General features: G+C 43.3%; 1 protein-coding gene across 1 annotated transcript in view; it reads right to left on the reverse strand.

The window, feature by feature from the left end:
• The window catches only part of LOC145399005 (protein O-linked-mannose beta-1,2-N-acetylglucosaminyltransferase 1-like), an 87,884-nt gene that overhangs the window by 59,825 nt on the left and 8,823 nt on the right, over positions 1–19,236 (reverse strand). The window contains exons 6-14 of the mRNA XM_080271737.1: positions 18,957–19,160; positions 17,453–17,666; positions 16,883–17,013; positions 15,768–15,838; positions 15,070–15,330; positions 13,934–14,126; positions 12,829–13,019; positions 10,861–11,053; positions 10,294–10,403 (exon numbers count right to left, since the gene is read on the reverse strand). Coding sequence (XP_080127863.1) covers positions 10,294–10,403; positions 10,861–11,053; positions 12,829–13,019; positions 13,934–14,126; positions 15,070–15,330; positions 15,768–15,838; positions 16,883–17,013; positions 17,453–17,666; positions 18,957–19,160 — 1,568 coding nt within the window. The remainder of the gene's footprint in view (positions 1–10,293; positions 10,404–10,860; positions 11,054–12,828; positions 13,020–13,933; positions 14,127–15,069; positions 15,331–15,767; positions 15,839–16,882; positions 17,014–17,452; positions 17,667–18,956; positions 19,161–19,236) is intronic.

Below are 19,236 nucleotides of genomic sequence, written 5' to 3' on the forward strand. Positions count from 1 at the left end.
CATCGAGACTGATGTGGGTGAAAGCGAAATTTGAACATGAGTTGTGGGTGTTTGTGAGTGCATATGGGCCTGGTAGTGAAAGGGATGAACAAGAGAGGGAGTCTTTCTGGAATGATGTTGATGAGTGTCTGCAGAGTTTTGGAGCGAATGTGAATGTGGTAATGATGGGAGATCTGAATGCTAGAGTGGGAAATGTAGCAGTTGAAGGCGTAGTTGGTATGCATGGTGTGCCTGGAAGAAATGAAAATGGGGAACGAATGATAGCGATGTGTGTTGAGCGAGAGATGGTGATTGGGAATACGCTGTTTGAGAAGAAAGATATTTATAAGTATACATGGGTGAGACAGGAGGGTGGAAGGGTTGTTGATAGAGCTTTGATGGACTATGTGGTTGTGTCTAGGAATGTAATAGGAAGATTGTTGGATGTGAGAGTTCTGAGAGGGGAGGGTGGAGGTATGTCTGACCACTACCAGGTGGAGGGAAAGTTAAGAGTAGGTAAGAGATGGGTGAGAGCTAGGAGGGTTAGGTGTGGCAGGGAGGTTTTGAAAGTGAGTGAGTTAGATAAAAGAGAGAAAAAGATAGAGTATCAGGAGAAATTGAAAGATGAGTGGAACGCAGTGAAAGATCGGGAAAATGGCAGCGTGGAGGAGGAATGGCAGTTGTTTAAGAGTGCTGTGGTGGGGCATGCAGAAGAGGTGTGTGGTGTGAGACGTGTGGGTGGTGGTGTAAGAAAAGGAAGTGAATGGTGGTGCGAGGAAGTAAGTATGGCTGTGGCTGAGAAGAGACATGCATATGAAGTGTGGCTGCAGAGGAAGGATGAGATGTCATATGAAAGGTATAAGGACAAGAGGAACAGAGCGAGAGGGGCTGTGCGTGATGCTAAAGTGGCAGCAGATGAGAGGTGGGGTAGGCGGCTGACAGAGAATTTTCAACAGAATAAGAAAATGTTTTGGAAGGAGGTGAAAAGGGTGCGAAAGGGAGAGTCTGGGAAGGAAGAACGAGTAAAAGCAGAGGATGGAAGGATGTTAATTGAGGTGGATGCAGTAAGGAAGAGATGGGCAGAATATTTTGAAAGATTGTTAAATGTAGAGGAGGAAAGGGTGGCTGAGATTGGGGTGGATGGAACGGTGCAAGGAATAAATGTGTTGGGAGAGTTTAATGATTCTTTGATCACAAAGGAGGAAGTGGAGAAGGCAGTAAAGGAGATGAAAACAGGGAAAGCTGCAGGTATGGATGGGTGTGCTGTGGAATGCCTGAAGAGTGGTGGAGTGACTATTGTTGACTGGTTAGTAAGATTGTTGAATGTGTGCTTTGAGAAAGGTATGGTGCCAATTGACTGGGCAAGTGCTTGTGTGGTCCCGTTGTATAAAGGCAAGGGTGATAAGTATGAATGTACTAGCTTTAGGGGTATAAGTCTGTTGAGTGTTGTAGGTAAGGTGCATGGTAGAGTGTTAATTATGAGAGTTAGAGAGGGTACAGTGGGAGTGATTGGTGATGAGCAGTGTGGCTTTAGGAGAGGGAGGGGATGCGTTGATCAGGTGTTTGCTGTGAGACAAGTGAAAAGTATTTAGCGAAAGGCAAGGATGTGTTTTGGGCATTTATGGATTTAGAGAAAGCGTATGATAGAATTGATAGGGAGGCTTTGTGGACTGTTTTAAGATTGTATGGACTTGATGGTAGGTTACTAAAAGGGGTGAAAAGTTTTTATGTAAATAGTAGAGCGTGTGTAAGAGTGGGAAATGCTGTGAGTGATTGGTTTCCCGTGAGAGTGGGGCTGTGACAGGGATGTGTGATGTCGCCTTGGTTGTTAAATATTTACATGGATGGTGTTGTAAGGGAGGTGAATGCAAGAGTTTTAGGTGGAGGTCTGAGTCTGGTGAATGTTGATGGTGGAGAGTGGAATCTGAAGCAGCTGCTGTTTGCAGATGATACTGCACTGGTGACTGATTCAGAGGAGAGATTGAGACAGTTGGTAGAGGAGTTTGGAAGGGTGTGTGAAAGGAGGAAATTGAAAGTAAATGAGAATAAGAGTAAAGTGATGAAGTGTACGAGGTTGATAGATGATAGGGGGATGAATATAGTTTTGAATGGTGAGTTGCTTGAGGAGGTAGATTGTTTTAAATATCTAGGGTCACATGTTGCTGTGGATGGAGAATAGATGCAGAAGTGAAGTTTAGAATAAATGAAGTAGGAAAGGTGCTGGGAGGAATGAAAAAAGTGTTTAAATGTCGTTCGCTTAGAATGGATGTAAAGAGAAGGCTGTATGAGGGTGTTGTGGTACCGACTGCGTTATATGGGGCTGAAATATGGAATATGGGTGTAGCAGAGAGAAAAAGTTTGAATGTAATGGAGATGAGGTGTCTGAGGAGTATGTGTGGAGTGACGCGTATGGATCGGGTGCGAAATGATGAAGTGCGAAGGAGAACTGGAGTTGTTTGGGAGATGGCTGGTAGAGAGGGTGTTGCGATGGTTTGGGCATATGGAGAGAATGGATAATGAGAGATTGGTGAAAAAAATAACTAGATCTGATGTGAGAGGTGTAAGGCTGAGAGGAAGACCACGAATAGGATGGATGGACAGTGTGAAGAGAGCGCTGGATGCGAGAGGGATGTCTGCTGAGCAAGGAAGAGTGGCTGTGCGTGACAGAAATAAATGGAGAGAAATTGTGAATGAATAAGTGATGACGCAGCCCTGAGGGGATATTCTCCCGCATTTTATTCTGATCAGCTAGTCAGGTCAGGTGCGGGTAAGGGGATGGGTCTGTTATGATGTGGCAGGGGTAAACCAGTTCTGCTGTCGGGCCCTGCTGCGGATGTCACTGATTGCATTGCGCAGTTGACCCTTGTGCGGTGTGGTGCGGTGAGGATCTGTCCGTTCCCCCCTTTGGGGCTAAGATGCGAATGAATGTGTTTGAATGGATGAGTAAATGGGGAGTGTGCCGTCCTGTCTCGGCTACCTCCCTTTCCTTGGGGGAAGCAGCCTAGGTATATAGATAGTTAGAGTTATCTCCGCCCAGGTTACCTTCTTGAGCTTCGTGCTGTGTTTTTCTGGCATTGGCTGGGTCTGTTGATAGTGTAGGATAAGGTCTAGTGAAAAGTCGTGCACTGTCGTCAAATGGTTTAAGTCATAAGTGAAGGCATTAAGTAAGGTCCAGGAAGGTACCTGCAGCATCAGTTTGTAAGGTCACCCAGCACCGGCAACCATGATACGCCTTTTCTCCTCCTTCACTTTCCTTATAGCCCAGGCGTGCCAAGGGATCCTGATGACGGGCACTCGACACAGCCAGGCTTCAGGCGGTAGAGGGGGAGGTGGAGGCGGCTCCAGGAAATAACCCACCATTCGACCAAGGACGGGAGTGCTGTGCAACGCGATGGCAAAGCGGTGCTGACGGGCGTGTACGGCCTCAAGTTCTGTTACGGCTCGGTGGTAATTGCGGCTGAGGAGGCTGTCAAATGTCACCAAACCAGCTAAACAACACAGAACCAGACCCACCACCACCCAACGCCGCGACGCCAAACCCCTCCATATTCCCCAGTCACTGTGTCCTCGGTGGCGTCTTCTAAGGGGTTCCAACCATCCAGTGAAACCGTACCCCTGGGCTGCAAGTACTGTTATATCTTGTCCTGGTGAGGTGGTGGCAGGTGGAAAGGGAGGTGGGACGGAAACATATGGAGAAGAAGAAGCAGGTGAGACAGATGGAGAAGACACAGGTGAGACAGACGGAGAAGATACAGGTGAGATTGAGGGAGGAGAAGAAATTGATGGGACAGATGAAGGAGGAGAAACAGGTGAGACAGATGGAGGAAAAGAAACAGGTGAAGGAGATGGAGGAGAAGAAATGGGTGAGACAGGAGAGACAGGGACAGGTGTGACAAGAGGAGAAGGAGAGACAAATTCCATGGAAGGCACAGAAACGACAGGTATGATGAAAGGAAAGGGAGGAGATATAGAACTATCAAAGTTGGTTGTAGACAAGATTATGGCAGTATCGGGTGTAGGTGAACCAGAAAGGTGTGCAGCTGAGGAGGGTGAGTAGGCAGTTTCCATCTCATAGTCGGGAAATCGGTTTGTCGGATGGTGAGTACGAATTGGTGGGAACTGGTTCGGGATGTCATTTTTTAAGGTACTCCTTTGCAGCGGCTTAAACACTTGATAAATCAAGTGATTCCCAGAAATAATGGCGTCGTCTTCCTCCTCCTCTCCTGCATACTCTACACTCTTAGCCCAGGTTTTGCCTCGCTGCCGAACGTTTACTCGCAGCGTAACTGGGGCGGGACAGGGGAAGTATAGAACAGGCGGATCCGCAAATTCATAGCCCAAATGCAGATCATCCTCGTTATACCACACCTCTTTTCTCCCGAACGCGCCTCGTCTTCTCTTAGTACCCAGTGAGTGGCTGGCAGCGTAGTAGGTGCAATCACAACAGTAAAACAACTTAGTTTTCTTTAAAATTGAAAGTTTTACGTGGGTGGGAAGGCCTTTATCTGGGCTGAGAACATTTCTAATCCTGAACACGCGTATACAAATCGGACTCATTTTTGTATGCTGTATGTACGGAGCACGGAGTACCTCGCTCAACGACGCTTGGTCTCACACTGAAAGATGAACTGAGCAGGAGTCCTGAAGTACTATTCCGTTTTCTATAAGTGGGTCAAAATATATTTTTTTTTCCAGAAATCCGTTTTCTATGAAGGGGCTAAAATATTTTATTTCTCGAGCCTAAACCTTTTAGTCCTTTCATAGAACACGGAATTGTAGATAATAATGAAAAAAAAAATAACCCAGTTGTATTGCTAATAATATCGTTGACCCTTCGTGAAAATATGCATAGGGAAAAAAATAAAAGTAGCCTTATTAACACTGGTGAGAACAACTGTGGAAACTGTGTATTAAAAAGAAGTTAGATGTGTTTAAAGATGATAGTAAATCTACTGTATTGAGGGGGTGATAGTGATATGCTGAAGGTGCTGACCGTAGTCGTGGTTTGTGAATAGTGAAGACGTAGCTAGAGAGAAAAAAAAAAAAAGAAAAAAATTAGGATGACAGAGAAAATACCATAGCAGTGAGTAACACCGTTGTGAGATAATTATGAGGGCGACGGACAGCACTAATGATGAGAGTGACGAGATATAGGAAGAGGAAAATGATAGCAGTGAGGGTGATGATTATGGCTAATGACAGCTGCTATAATGAACACCAAAATCCTGGTCGTTGTTCCCACGTAAGAGCCTACCATGAGCTGTATTAGTGACAGCGAAAGGAGAAACGATTTTATTGGTGATGACAGTGATGATAAAATGATAATAGTGAAGATGATGGGAAAGATGGAATGAGCGATCTGGCTTGAGAGGCTGAAGGAAGTGATAAAGTAAGACAGAGAAATAACAGATAAGCAGATAATGACAGTGGAAGGGATTGTAGCTGTGTTTGGTCATACTAATAATACAATTGCTGATAAACTTTGTAAGAAAAGTAGGCTATTAATGGAGGTCAAGAAGATCATTAGAGGGGATCATGTTAAGCATGTTATAAGAACGATGATAACGATAGTGATGATAATGATATGCGTGACAATGGTGGTGAAAATAAGGATAGTGAAGATATTGGAATAATGATGATAAACAAAACAACGGCAAGTATGAAAACTGTAAACGTAGTGATGATGTATTACCTGACTCCCAGTTCCAATAGTGATGATGTATTTACCTGAGTCCCAGTTCCAATAGTGATGATGTATTTACCTGACTCCCAGTTCCAATAGTGATGATGTATTTACCTGACTCCCAGTTCCAATAGTATCATTAGTGATGATGATTGTGCATTTAGTTGTCATGATGAAGAAATGAACGTAATAATAGTGATTATTTGAATAGCAATGATGATGATGATGATGATGATTATATAACGGTAATGATGATGATGATGATGATGATGATGTTCTTGTTGTTAAATAACAGTGATGATGATAATGATCATGATGTAAATATGACATCAACAGTAGTGATGATGATGGTGATGATGATGATGAAGATATAGCAGTGATGATGATGATGATGATGATGATGATGAAGATATAACAGTGATGATGATGATGATGATGATGATGAAGATATAACAGTGATGATGATGATGATGATGATGATGATGTTAATATGCTTTAAATAACAGTGATGATGATGATGATGATGATGATGAAGATATAACAGTGATGATGATGATGATGATGATGATGATGATGATGATGAAGATGATGTTAATATGCTTTAAATAACAGTGATGATGATGATGATGATGATGATGATGCTATGGCAGTGACGATGATGGTGATGATGATGGTGATGTTAATATGATAAATAGCAGTGATGATGATGATGATAAAGTTACCATGACATAAATAGCAATGATGATGATGATGGTGTTGATGATGATGATGTTAATATGACATAAATAACAGTGATGGCGGTGGTGGTGGTGATGAAGATGATGATGATGATAATAGGACATTAATGACAGTGATGATGATGATGATGATGATGATAATTGGTAATGATGATCAGAGTAACGAGGACACCAAAATTAGCACCGATAGGAATTGTAACGACGAAGGAATCAAAAGCAGCTAGGATAATAATATAATTAAATTTATTACATGAAAAACCAGTGACAATCATTCCTATATTATCCTCCTTCGAGGAGTAGGGGCCCAGGGTTAGGCTTGTGTAGTGGGGGGGGGAGGCAAAGTCCAAACCCGCTAAGATCGCTAAATATTCTTTAAAAAAAAATAAAAGTTGGATATTATATAATGCAAAAATCACCAGAAAATCACCAGAGAAAAGAACGAAATTAATAAAAAGCATCATAGAAACCACCAAAATCTCCATTAACGCTAGAATTCTTGGCGCTGAACGTTAAAAATATCGCTAAATGGAAGGGACTGTGTTTATATGTAGCGTCAAAAGGACTGATGTATATTTAAGGGCAGATGACCAGCCTACTTCCCTTGATGGCATTACATGATAGAAAAGCTTTAGTTACTCCTTCAATGTCGAACTTATGCATGGCCATTGTTCCGTATGGGGTGTTCTGACCATTATACCACCATGTGCCTTGTTGGTGGTAATTGTGATGATAGTGGTAAACGTGATGATAGTGGTAATTGTGATATTTAGTGGTAACTGTGATGGTAGTGGTAATTATGATGAGAACAGAAGTAATTGTGATGATAGACAGTGGTAATTGCTATATATCATGTTACAGTGATGATGGTGATAGTGGTACAATGATTAGTAGCTAGGAGCAAATTTGGCGGGGAGATAGCCCATGTCTCAGGGAACAATCACTTTACTTTTGAAACCGATACATATCGTATTACAGGTTCTGGATCTGGAAAACAATTTTTGTGAAACCCTAATCAGTGATGAGAAAACCTAACCTATTATGAAGAGTGGGTTGGAAATTACGTTGCCCTTGTCGGAGATATGTGCTCCACTGAGTGCCCCTCTAGTTGTTCACTGTGATGATGGTGATAATAGTAATACTGTGTTAATTATTGATAGTGATGATGGTGGTAGTATAATGATGACAGTGATGGTAGTGATGATAGAAATAATAGTATCAATAAGTTACTTGTTGACAATGATAGTAATGGAAGTTAAATTATGCTGTTGGTAGTGTTGATAAGGGTTGTAAAATTCTGTTAGTTGTTGATAGTAATGAAAATGATGCATGTTGTTAGAGCGATTTTTGTTTTATTTTACTAAATGCGTCCCAATTTGGGCACAGACTTAACGTCCCGTTCCCCGATATCTAACAGTCTACCCTCGTACCGCACACCTCCACATTTCTCCATTTCCGCGCTCACCCAGTCCATACTGAATACATGCTAAGGTTGTCTCATACAGGACTGATGTTCTTGTTATTAGAGGAGGTGATTATATGAAATTTCGGCGGGTCTCTAGTAGATCAGTAAAATAAACAGAAACGTAATTCAGATCCTTTTAAACTGTTCTTTACTCTAACCAGGATTCGAACCCGCGTCCTTTGAGACCGTAGACCACTTCTCTATCGACTCGGCCACCTCTGTTTTTTTATGATAATGATGATAGTGAAGGGAAAATAATGCTGCTGAAAATGATAAGACAAATGTTAGTTAAGTGATTTAAACTGTTGATAGTGATGGTAAATGTAATAGTAATATATTAGCTGTTGATTATGGTGATGGTGACTGGTTGTGATAAAGCTAATAACAGTGACGGTGTTTACGACAATTTTCTGATGATTATGCTAGCCCATATTGTTTTTCTTTTATGCTGGGAAAAAGGGACCAAGGACTATGACCCGCAAAATCGTTCCCTCCGAAAAAATAAAGTAAAAGAAATGAATAAATTAACAGAGATAGCCACCGCAGGACCAGACCTCCTCGAAAGAAGAGTGACAGCCAGTATTACCCCTTCCACATGCTGGTTAATTACGAATGCGGAAAGGATGTCTGTAGGGAGGGAGATGCATGTGAAAATCGATGTATTTGTAGTGGTTATGCTTGTTTCCTTCAAAATAAATATTTGCAATCATCCAGTTATTTGGTTTTACGGTTACCACCCAGCGTTGTAAATAGTTTCCGGGGTTACAGGTAACCATTAAGCTTACCACTTTGTGCAAAGTCACTAAAAGGCAGCACGACATCGAGTGAGTGGATGATAGGCACCTTCACCTACGAGTAACTGACAGACACGATGAAAGGGCAAACTTCCAGCATGACCTTCACATGTTCGCCACAGATTGGGCTTCGAATCCTATACGTGGGACACACCAAGATCGCGAGTCGAACAGGGCATCACCACTCCATCATGGCACCAAACGCAGGGTAGTGATACTTGCAGAGCTCGGGAGAGGGGGGGAATCAGTGGTATCGAAACACCAAGGCCCGGGTCTAAGGGAGGCCCGAAAAGTATGCCAGTATCTTACGGTAGGTAGTTACTATTCAATAAGACGCGAACCTGATATGATAGAATAATATACTGTACTGGATTATCTTTTCACATGCTAGGAACTGAATATGTCTAGAAAGGGTTAACAACAGTAATTATTCTTGTGTTTGTTTATAATAATTATTGTTTTTCTAGGGAAGGGTGTACTGTGTCACTGTGATTGCAGGATCAGGGGCCTTTAACTTTCACTAGTACCAGGACCCGAAAAACAAGAAGTTTAGTTAATGAAGAGCTTGAGAGGGAACAACTTGGCTGAAAGGTTGCTGGTTGACTGAAAGGAGTCATAAGGAATAAGGAAGTGAGTTTGGTAAAAAAATAAAAAAATAAAATAAAAACGTCGCTACATGACAGTATAGTACTCATCACTTTTACGTATGGAAGTGAGGTGGACCCTGTCGAAAGGACACAAGTAAAGGATGAGAGCTGTGGAAATGAGTTATTTGAGAGAAGCATGTGAAGTTACAAGGAGGGACAGACAAAGCGTGAGGAAGTAAAGGAACGTTGTGGTGTTGATGTGGATATGACTTAAGTGTTAGCGAAGTACCCCGTATTGAGATTGTCTGGTTAGGTTAAGAGGATGGGGAATGAAAGACTGGCTAGGAAAGTGTATGTGTGTGAGGTGGAGAAGGAAAGGAGGGAGGGAGACCAAGGATGTAATAAAGAGATGAAGTGGAGAGATGATTATATAAGAGAGGGGTGAGATGGAGCGAGGTCAGCCGAATGGCAGAGGACACAGTGACGTGGAGGTGATTTGTTTGTGCCCACCTCTTACGAGATTAAGGCGTCTGGCAAGAAATAGGTAGGTAAACTTTTTGCATGCTCTCCTTATTGTGACTTACTGGAAAACGCTTAAGACACTGAGAAACATTTTTTACTAAGTGCGCAGGCATCAAAGAAAGTCGATCCCTCAGTCCCTGTCACATCTCCACCCTATCATCTTTCCCTCCTCACCCCAGAATCCTCACTCACGTAGAGCCGTCATCACACTGCTACCAGGGAAATGCTTCCGTTTCTGAGGTATCGAACTGACAGTTTTACACTGACGGGGATCACGGACAATCGAGATAAACTACTGACTTGTGAATGACTCTATATCCAATGCAGCGAAAGGGTTAAATCCGGAACATAGGAAAGAACGTGTTGTTGAATCCGGAACATAGGCAAGAACGTGTTGTTGAATCCGGAACATAGGCAAGAACGTGTTGTTGAATCCGGAACATAGGCAAGAACGTGTTGTTGAATCCGGAACATAGGCAAGAACGTGTTGTTGAATCCGGAACATAGGCAAGAATGTGTTGATACTGACCAAAAAGGTGATGCTGGGCAGCCCACTAGATAGAGGGGGATACCACGCCACCTGAGCCTCATCACCCCCTTGTACACCTCTCTGGTGCTCACATCGTACGTCCGCAGGCACTACGGGTGAGAGGGAAGGGAATAGTTAGTGCCTTGTCTTTGGTTATTACCATTTATACTAGGGAAGAGATTTTTATTAGGGGTGTAATTTTCTGGTCCTTTTATTTCATCAGGGGTTATTATTATTATTCTTTTTTTTTATCAGCGTGCAATTCCGTTCCATGGCAGGTTTTCTTTTTTATCAGTGGTTTATTTTTCATCAGTCTTTTAGGTACATGAGTGATATACTCTGGAACTGCCTACTCCATTCAGTTTTCCTCATGCCTAGGCCAACGATATCTTGTTTTTTTATTTTTAATACCATCTGTCTGAGGATCTCGAAATGAAGGGATCTTGGCTGCTTCTCTTTTGAATTGCTGTCTTTACAAGGATTTAATTTTGCAGACTCTCCTCCCACTGTCCTTTATTATTTGCTTTAAAAAGAAATAGAACATGACCGCCGTTCACTCAAACTGACCTTCAGGAAGATCTTAAAGCTGTAATGTTTATCGTTGTCATCCTCAGCATAGAGATACACCGCCAGGGGTCGTAGTGGGGTCGTCTGGGACAGCCAGGTGGTCGTGTTGAATAGGTCACGGTTTGGGGGGGTCAGCGTTCGAGCCTTCACCAAGTCGTCTCGTATCCTCTCGTCGTATCGGGCTCGTACCATCCTGGGGAAAAGTGTTGTTGTATTTGTCACTGTTGTCATCGCCATTAACGTCATCAGTCCGATAACACATTCAACCGGACGATTTAATTCAACTTCGGAAAGGTCTCTCGTATTAAAGGGGTTGCTGAATTATATTTGTCACCGTTGTCATCGTCATAAATATCTTCAGTCCGGTGATGCCATCTTTTAAAGTCTATTCTTGCCGCCTTCAGACGAGTTAAAAAAAATAAAATAAAATGGCCCGTATTCCTGAAGAGGTGTCTGAAGGCTATATCTAACCCCTCCACTCCAGAAAGTCTCTCGTTAGCTCAAGAAAATCTCCCAAAGTAGAAAAAATAGCCTAAAAAACGAAGAACGTCACAAAACTGGAAAGGCTAAGTGAACAAAGAATAAATAATAGGGAAATCTCTGTTACGCATATGGCTGGGATGAACTGGGCATAAAACTCCTTCCTGTCACCCGGGCAAGTATGAGATAATTATTACATTCTTTTCCTTCCTCTCATTCTTCCGTATAAACGTTCACTGGCGGTTCCTCTATACTGGATGGCGTTCCTTCTCACTCTTGCCTACCATTTTTTTAGACTTGGGTTTTGTTTTGCGGGGAATCTTCTTCGCCGTCTGTGCGTGTGTGTGTGTGTGTGTGTGTGTGTAATTCACCGGGTCGGTCAGGATCACTTGATGGTCGTGATCGTCAGCATTTTACCCTCCCGGAAGGGAGCTGAGAGCTCATATAGTCCGATCTAAGGGCAAGGCTGTGACCTTCACACACCCACACACCCGTCCCCTTGCTCAAGGGGGACAGTAACCACCCACTTCTTCAGTGAAACTTTTCGCAACCTGAGCGAGGCGCGAACTCCCGTCTACCAGATGGCAAGCGAGAACGTTACCACTGCGCCAGCGAGCGGTGTGTGTGTGTGTGTGTGTGTGTGTGTTTTCCAGAATTTCTCATAACCAAGCATAATTGCCAAGTATGGGTCAATCAGCTTACTTCTAGTTCCCGCGTTTCTTTTGTTCTTGTGTTACGTCGGCGTAGTATGCAATGACAATGACCAAACATCTATTAATTTTACTGAAGTTGCAATTCAGAGTAATCATTCAAAGCATAAATCACGTATCCTGAATGTCCATTGCCATTGTTAAGATCTACCCATGCACTAAGACCTACCCTCAACTCACAAGAACAGCAAGAGTCAAGATTAGAGGTATTTTTGAAGTAGTATGTATGCAAGTATTCCGGCGTCCGGCTTCCACACGCTTAACATAGACGGGCAACTCCGCTAGACACGTTCAGGCCTTGTTTTACGGGTCATGAAGGGCAAACTGATCCTTGAGCCCGAGAAACACCAAAGAAGCGACTTGTCCCCACCCAGTTCTTCATGCATGGATATAAGTATTGAAGGACTGGGGGGAGAAAGGTGAGAAAAGCATGTGGAAATAATTGGCTGTATTTGTAAGAGAGCCGGTAGGTCACAGATGGAATCTTGTTAATATCCAGAAAGTAAACAGAAACTTTGCCAACTCGCGTATACTGTAGACCGGCGGGTCCACAGCGAAAATGAATCTGTTAATGAAGTTAGGTATTCAGAAGTAAGTATGACATTAACTCGCTCTATAACAGGCGTGAGTGTGACGTCCGCGCGTTGGCTGAAGATCATGCGGTTGACGTATATGTGCTGTATGAAGCTGGAAACGCGTATGCCAGAGCATGCAGAGTGCAAGCGAGTCAATTAAAGGGGTTAGACATTAGGAGCAAGTATGATATTACTTAACTCACTCTCTGACAGCCGTGAGTGTGACGTCTGCCTGTTGGTTGTAGATCATGCGGTTGAAGTAGATTTGCTGTTCGAAGCCGGAGACGTGCTGGCCGGCGGACCCCGAATGGAAAGTCCTTGACACCTCTGGCACCACTACGTCGCGACCCCTACGTAGGTCCTCCCACGTCAGCCACCAGTCCCAGTCACCACGCTGAAGGAAGAAGAAGGATGATGATAATGATGATGATGATGATGATGAGACTTTTAATAATTACAGAGTCTACGAGATAAATAAATCCCTTCAGTCTGGTGTCACGTTTTCTGAGGAGAGAGAGGTTTCTTCGTGCTACTGATACACGATTTTATTCAACCTATGGAAGACCTCCCGCTGTGAAGGGATTAATGAAGCCTGTACCTAAAACCCATCCAGGTCGAAAAGTCTCCTAGAAGCTGAATAATCTGGTAGCAGTGGACATAGGACAAGAATGATGTACTCGAGTTGAAGGGATTAAGAGGAAGAGGGATGCAGGGTGCTGAGAACCCTCTTTGTAGCATCTTCATAGTAGTAAGCACTATTATTGACCACCATTCCCACAGGATGTAGTCATCTTTTTACTTACTGTAATTTTCTAACAATCTCGTGTGGAGCTGCCACACTCCAAATAACTGTCATCTATAGCTAGAAAAGGAAGATGAGGCTTGTCTAAAGCATAGTGATGATGGTGTGAAGGTGTGCCTGTGGACTTCAGACTGAAATTGCCCTTCATTTACAGTCCATTCTCCTCCTTTCCGGGGATAGGAAGGGAAATGAGAGACGTTTGTACAACCATCTCCTTGGTTATATTGGTGTCACAGCTCCAAGGCGTCCCTCTCCTTCACCACACCTTTGCCAACACACTTTTAGGCTAATTATGACCCTATACCCTTTTACTCTGACGACCTAAAACTACCATCACTCCATCTTGAACGCTCAGTTATAACAAGAGATTGGCATTCGGATATGATGCTAGTCACGATAAAGTGCTCTGAAATGGATGTTGCATTTCTCTGCCACGGAGTTACGTGAAATAAACCACAAAAATGTCAATTGCCAAGTAAAGGTGAAAGAACTACAATTATTCTTACCTCCGACACCCACTTTGGGATGACCTCTGTGGCGTAGGCTCGTGTGGTCATCCAGCCGTACATGGGGTAACTCCGCGCCCTCAGCAGCACCCGGGCGTCGCTGGCCGTGTCGGGGAAGCTGTAGCTGCTGAAGGCGTTGACGACGGTGATGGTGGGGTCCAGGTCCAGCAGAGGGGCGGCCTGATGGAAGAACCTACAGAATGCGTCACCATAACTGTGCTTTTACCTTAGTCTGTTGCAGTCACCGTAACTCTCTTGGTCACTGTGTTATATTAATCACAAGTGTTCCTCCTCCTCGGTTATTGCAGTATAATCACCGTGGCCGTCTTGTCACCATTCTAGAGTCGGCATTGCTGTTCCATCGACTTGGTTATAGTCATCACAAATGTCCCCACCTTAGTTATTGCGCTATAGTCACCGAAACTATCTTGGTTTTTGTGCTGTGGTAACCATAGCTGTTCGGGGCAGACTAGTGGAAGAACATATAGGGCTTGTCACCATACCTATTTCTCCTTGGTGATTGTTCTCTACTGTACTCACCATAAATATTCTTTCACCTTCGTTATTGCGCTATTGTCACCATAACGGCGACTCATGTTTCTTTGACTTATTACCAGCTAAATAAAATCGTCTGAAATAAGCTAAAATAAGATACTATCCTGATTCCGACAATGAAAGAGTCAATGACATCAACATATACTGACAGTATTATATGAGTCGCAACTGAACGAAATTTTCAGGTTTTAGCTGTAATGAGCTACTAAAGTTGTCCCGGCCATGACAGGGTTAATTATCACATGTTAACGTAAGCAATGAGAAACAAGAGATAAGTAATTTTTACCATCTGAAAATATTTAAGATTAACTTGAAGCAGTGCGGTGATAGGATAAGATCGTCCTCGAGAATAATGACCTTGTTGGCGTGTGGGAAATGAGCGAAGACAGTGCAGAGAACAACAATAGAGCAATCAGTGTGTCTAATGAACTAAGCCAGACATTCATAATTCAAGTTCCCGGAATCCTGGCCTAACCATCTGCACATACTGTATTTTTGGGGTATATATTTCTCTGTACTAAGTAGCTTCACATTACCTGCGAAAATTCATTATATATTCCATCACACGATCTGACACTGACCTGAAGAAGTCTGGTGACAGGATAAGGTCGTCCTCGAGTACGATGGCCTTGTTGGAGTGTGGGAAGCGAGTGAAGACGGTGTAGAGAGCGAAGCGGACGTTGGCGTTGGTGCGGTTGCTGGCGATGCCCTGCGGCCGATGAGCCACCGCCGCCACGCCCAGCACTCGCGACAGCCACATGCTTTCACTAACACCACCGTCAACCACCACCACCACTTCCGTCTGTCCACCACCAGCGATGCTAAACAGGTTTCTCAATAACCTAGCCAAACAAGAGCAAACAGAAAAACATGGGACACTCTTATTCTAATAACATACACCTAGTAGTACTGTATGAACTATTTGGCATATTCGAAACCCTGGGGAGGGTCTGTATAACAGGACTGTAACTGTGGTTGAACTCAACAAGGAAACACACACACACACAAAAATCCTAAGAATCTATCATATAAAGAAAGTCTCAAAGATGGTAACTACGAACATTATGCCATAACTCATAAAGAGAACCGGGAGCGGAAGAGGATGTGGGAGAAATACATGGGAAGTCAAGCCAGAAGAAAGAAGAAAACGTTAAAATGAGCTGGATGCAAACGGGGGAGCCACAAGCATGCATTTCCTATCTAAGAAAAGGTACTTGTTAATTCACACGTATCACTTGAGAGAAGGTGGGTGTAAGCTGGGTGGGATGATGTTGCTTACCTGTACAGGTGGTGAGGCTTGTCGGCTGTCACTACCACCACCGGGATGTCCTCCTTCACGGGGATGAATACCTGCACAGACACCATTATTTATCACTGTATCATTTAGTAAGGACGCCTGTTTTTACAAGGAATGAAGGGAGGATACTTATATGGTGTGATCACTTGGAGAAAACTGATGTAGATTAGACAGTGAAAACGTTAGATGTGAGTTTAGTTAGCCAAAAAGGTGATGCATATGGTGTGTGTGTGTGTGTGTGTGTGTGTGTGTGTGTGTGAAAACGAGATATGGAAGATAATGAACATGGGGAACTGATAGAAGCTTGAAATGTTTGGAAGAATTAAACGCAGAGGAGCACATGGCATGGATTTATCCCCCCTTTTTTATCTTGATAGTCAAAGGGTTGACTGTCTGGCATCTAATGTGAAATGCATCTATAAAGAAATATGCACTCCCCCCCCCAAAAAAAAAAAAAGGAAAGAAAAGAAATGGCAGATAGTTTCGTCTGTTAGACGGGGTCAGGATTTCGGCATCTTGAACAGTATATGAATCAGTGTCTGGCCTATTTCATGACTCGCTGTTCGTTGTTCCCTCTCTTTCTTCTTTCTCCTTTGTTTTCTGAACCCAACCACACCTTATCCTTAGATGGGAAAGATCCTGGATGACGATGATCAACAACACCATTTAGCTGTGAAAATCTCAGTATTAGAGATAAAAATTTGGTTTGTATTAAAATTTTACTATTCCACATTATGCACGTCAGGCTGATGTAGATTCTTTTCCCTTGTATGTATGTGTAGGGATTTTTCAGAACTGCCTAGTAAAATCATTTCAATTTAGACAGCTGCAATTCTTCGTGACAGACAAATTCAGTAACAGTCTTAAATTCTCCGCCTTTGAGTAGGCTTTCATAGTTTTATATTTAGCTTAGAGCTGGGTACACGTTCAAATTCCGTGGTACGCTAGTTATATTTTTACTGGGGTATATCCACATGTTTTGTATGAATGATATACAGGAGAATAATCAACAATCCAAAAACTGAAACAGACTAGTAAAGAAGTGCTAGACATCCTCCTAAGACAAAGATAATACGACTACAAGACTGGAGACTGACCTGGCGTTTTCGTGTGTCGGGGAAGAATGGAGTGGTGCAGGAGCAGAGATCCCCGTAGCCCTCGTACCGCTGGCAGAACTCGGCCTGGTGTCTAAGCCCAGGAAGGGAGTACCACGCGCACCGAGATTCACCTGGGGGAGTCAAGGTGGCAGGAAAGTGTCTGGTTTAACAAGGGATACTTTCATCACTAAACGCCAAATGTAACAGAGCTATTCATGCTTACTTTTCCTTCATCTCCTCCTTGGCTACACTTGATAACTCTAACTTCCAGTCACTCTTTCATTTAGCCAGCTACATATCCATTCAAAAGTCAGATGAGAGAACTAGCTTTTCCTCGTGGTCACCTCTTTAGCAAGTGACCCCTTGCCCACCACCCAGACCAACACCCACACCTACACCTCCACTGGATAACAAATGGCAGCTCTGATTACTTAATAATCTTTTTTAACCACCTACAAACGTCCATCCATAGATCATAAGATAAAAACGTTCCATCCTTCTTATGATCGTCCCTCTCACGTATGCCACGTCCACACCCATACCTTCCCCTGGGCAATGCTGATTACTAACCATCCTTCCTTTTAGCCACATAGACTTCCAGCCACAGGTCGGATGAGGGAAATCGCTGCATCTCTCTCGTAGTCACCGCTTCAGCCAGTGTTCCTCCGCCCGCCACCCCCACCCACGCCCACGCCTCGCCCTGGGCAACACGCTCCGCCCACATTGACCCCAGGGACTTCAGAGCTTCTTCTCCCTCGCGACCCAGGAACATGACCCACTCCGGCTGGAAGAAGGAGCTGAGATTATAATGAGATTTTTGCCTGGTGGTGCCTTTTTAACGTCTCTCTCTCTCTCTCTCTCTCTCTCTCTCTTAAATCCAAGATCCTTATTCATAGACTTTCCTGAGAAAATGTTCTGCACAAGATCATTTATTTCTACTTTTATCTTCCTTCACGCTGCCACCGAAGACCTTACAACCAGCCCAAGGTGAATACTATAATGGCAAATAGAAGAGAAAATGGTTAAAAAAAGATTACAGTTACACCCCGATTCAAGATGTTTTCTTATAAACCCACGTTCTCAGATAAAATAATTGTTGTACTAGATACATCACAGGTAATTAACTTTGATTTTCGAACAAAAAATACTGAAGAGAACAAACAAAATATGCCAAATTCGTTATATTAAGGTAAGCCGCCTGAACGCCCCCGACAGCGTGTTTACCTCCGATCCCGCCGGCTGGATAAGAGATCAGTGCATCAGATAAATTCAAATGTACATAATTTAATAACCATGAACAGCAATGGAGGCCTATCTGGAGAAGCGTTGAAGGCTCACAGAGTGCAAACTAAAATATACATTTGGTAAATCTTGCGCAAAAACAGTATCGTGCGTTAAGAGCGTTCGTTAATCATGGCGCGTTCGGTAATCATGACACGCCCATGGGACGGCGAAGGGAACTGGGAGCATAAGCAAATTTTAGTATACATCACACAGGAGACATCCATTAAAATACGGCACAGGTTAGCAAAATATCTCTCGGCATTTCGATTTAAAAAAATTCATATTCCATAAAATCTATGATATACACGGAAGTATAAAGGAACACCCAATTTATAAGCATTTCTAAAACATTTAAACAAGCCCGCTATTCATTCTAATATATTAAAAGAAAATAAAAAGGATCCTGTCCACTCTTAGTTCCAATACGAAATCTGGAAATACAGCGTGATTGTCGTCATACTTTAATAGTAAAATAATCCCTGATAACTATAACTAATTACTACGTTGACTTGTTTATCGATACAATCCCGTTCTATATCCCCAATACTCGCCATACTCTTTACAACCTCTAATGAAAGCAACCCTGATGCCTAATACCCATACCCAGCATACCAACTACTATCCCTTTTGTCCCTTTTGAGCGTAGCACCAATACCTTAATCCCAATAGCCACCATACCCACTACCACCTTTAATGAATGCAGCCCCAATACCAAAAACCCATTACCCGCCATGTCAACTAGCACGCCTTACACCCAGTTCCCCCACAATACCTTACACCCAACACCCACCATGCCCACAGCCACCACCACTCTGCCAGGCTGCACTGCTTCCACACACTGCTTGAGTCTCACGTGCTCTGCTGGCTGGTACGTGAGGAAGTGCCTGGCCATCATGACGTGCCCTTGCGACTCGTGCACCACCACCACGTGCACGCCTGAGTGGGAACCCTGGGGCCTACTGGAGCTCACCTTCTCTCCACCTTTATCGTACACCTGGGAAAGACTAATTAGATCAATATCAATCCCATGCTTCAGGTGTGGTATTCTATTGCTTTATTCTTGTTACTGT

This window comes from Coenobita brevimanus, chromosome 5 (assembly GCF_032717465.1).
Source record: "Coenobita brevimanus isolate Jiangsu-jjx chromosome 5, ASM3271746v2, whole genome shotgun sequence".
NCBI classification, from domain to species: Eukaryota; Metazoa; Arthropoda; class Malacostraca; order Decapoda; family Coenobitidae; genus Coenobita; species Coenobita brevimanus.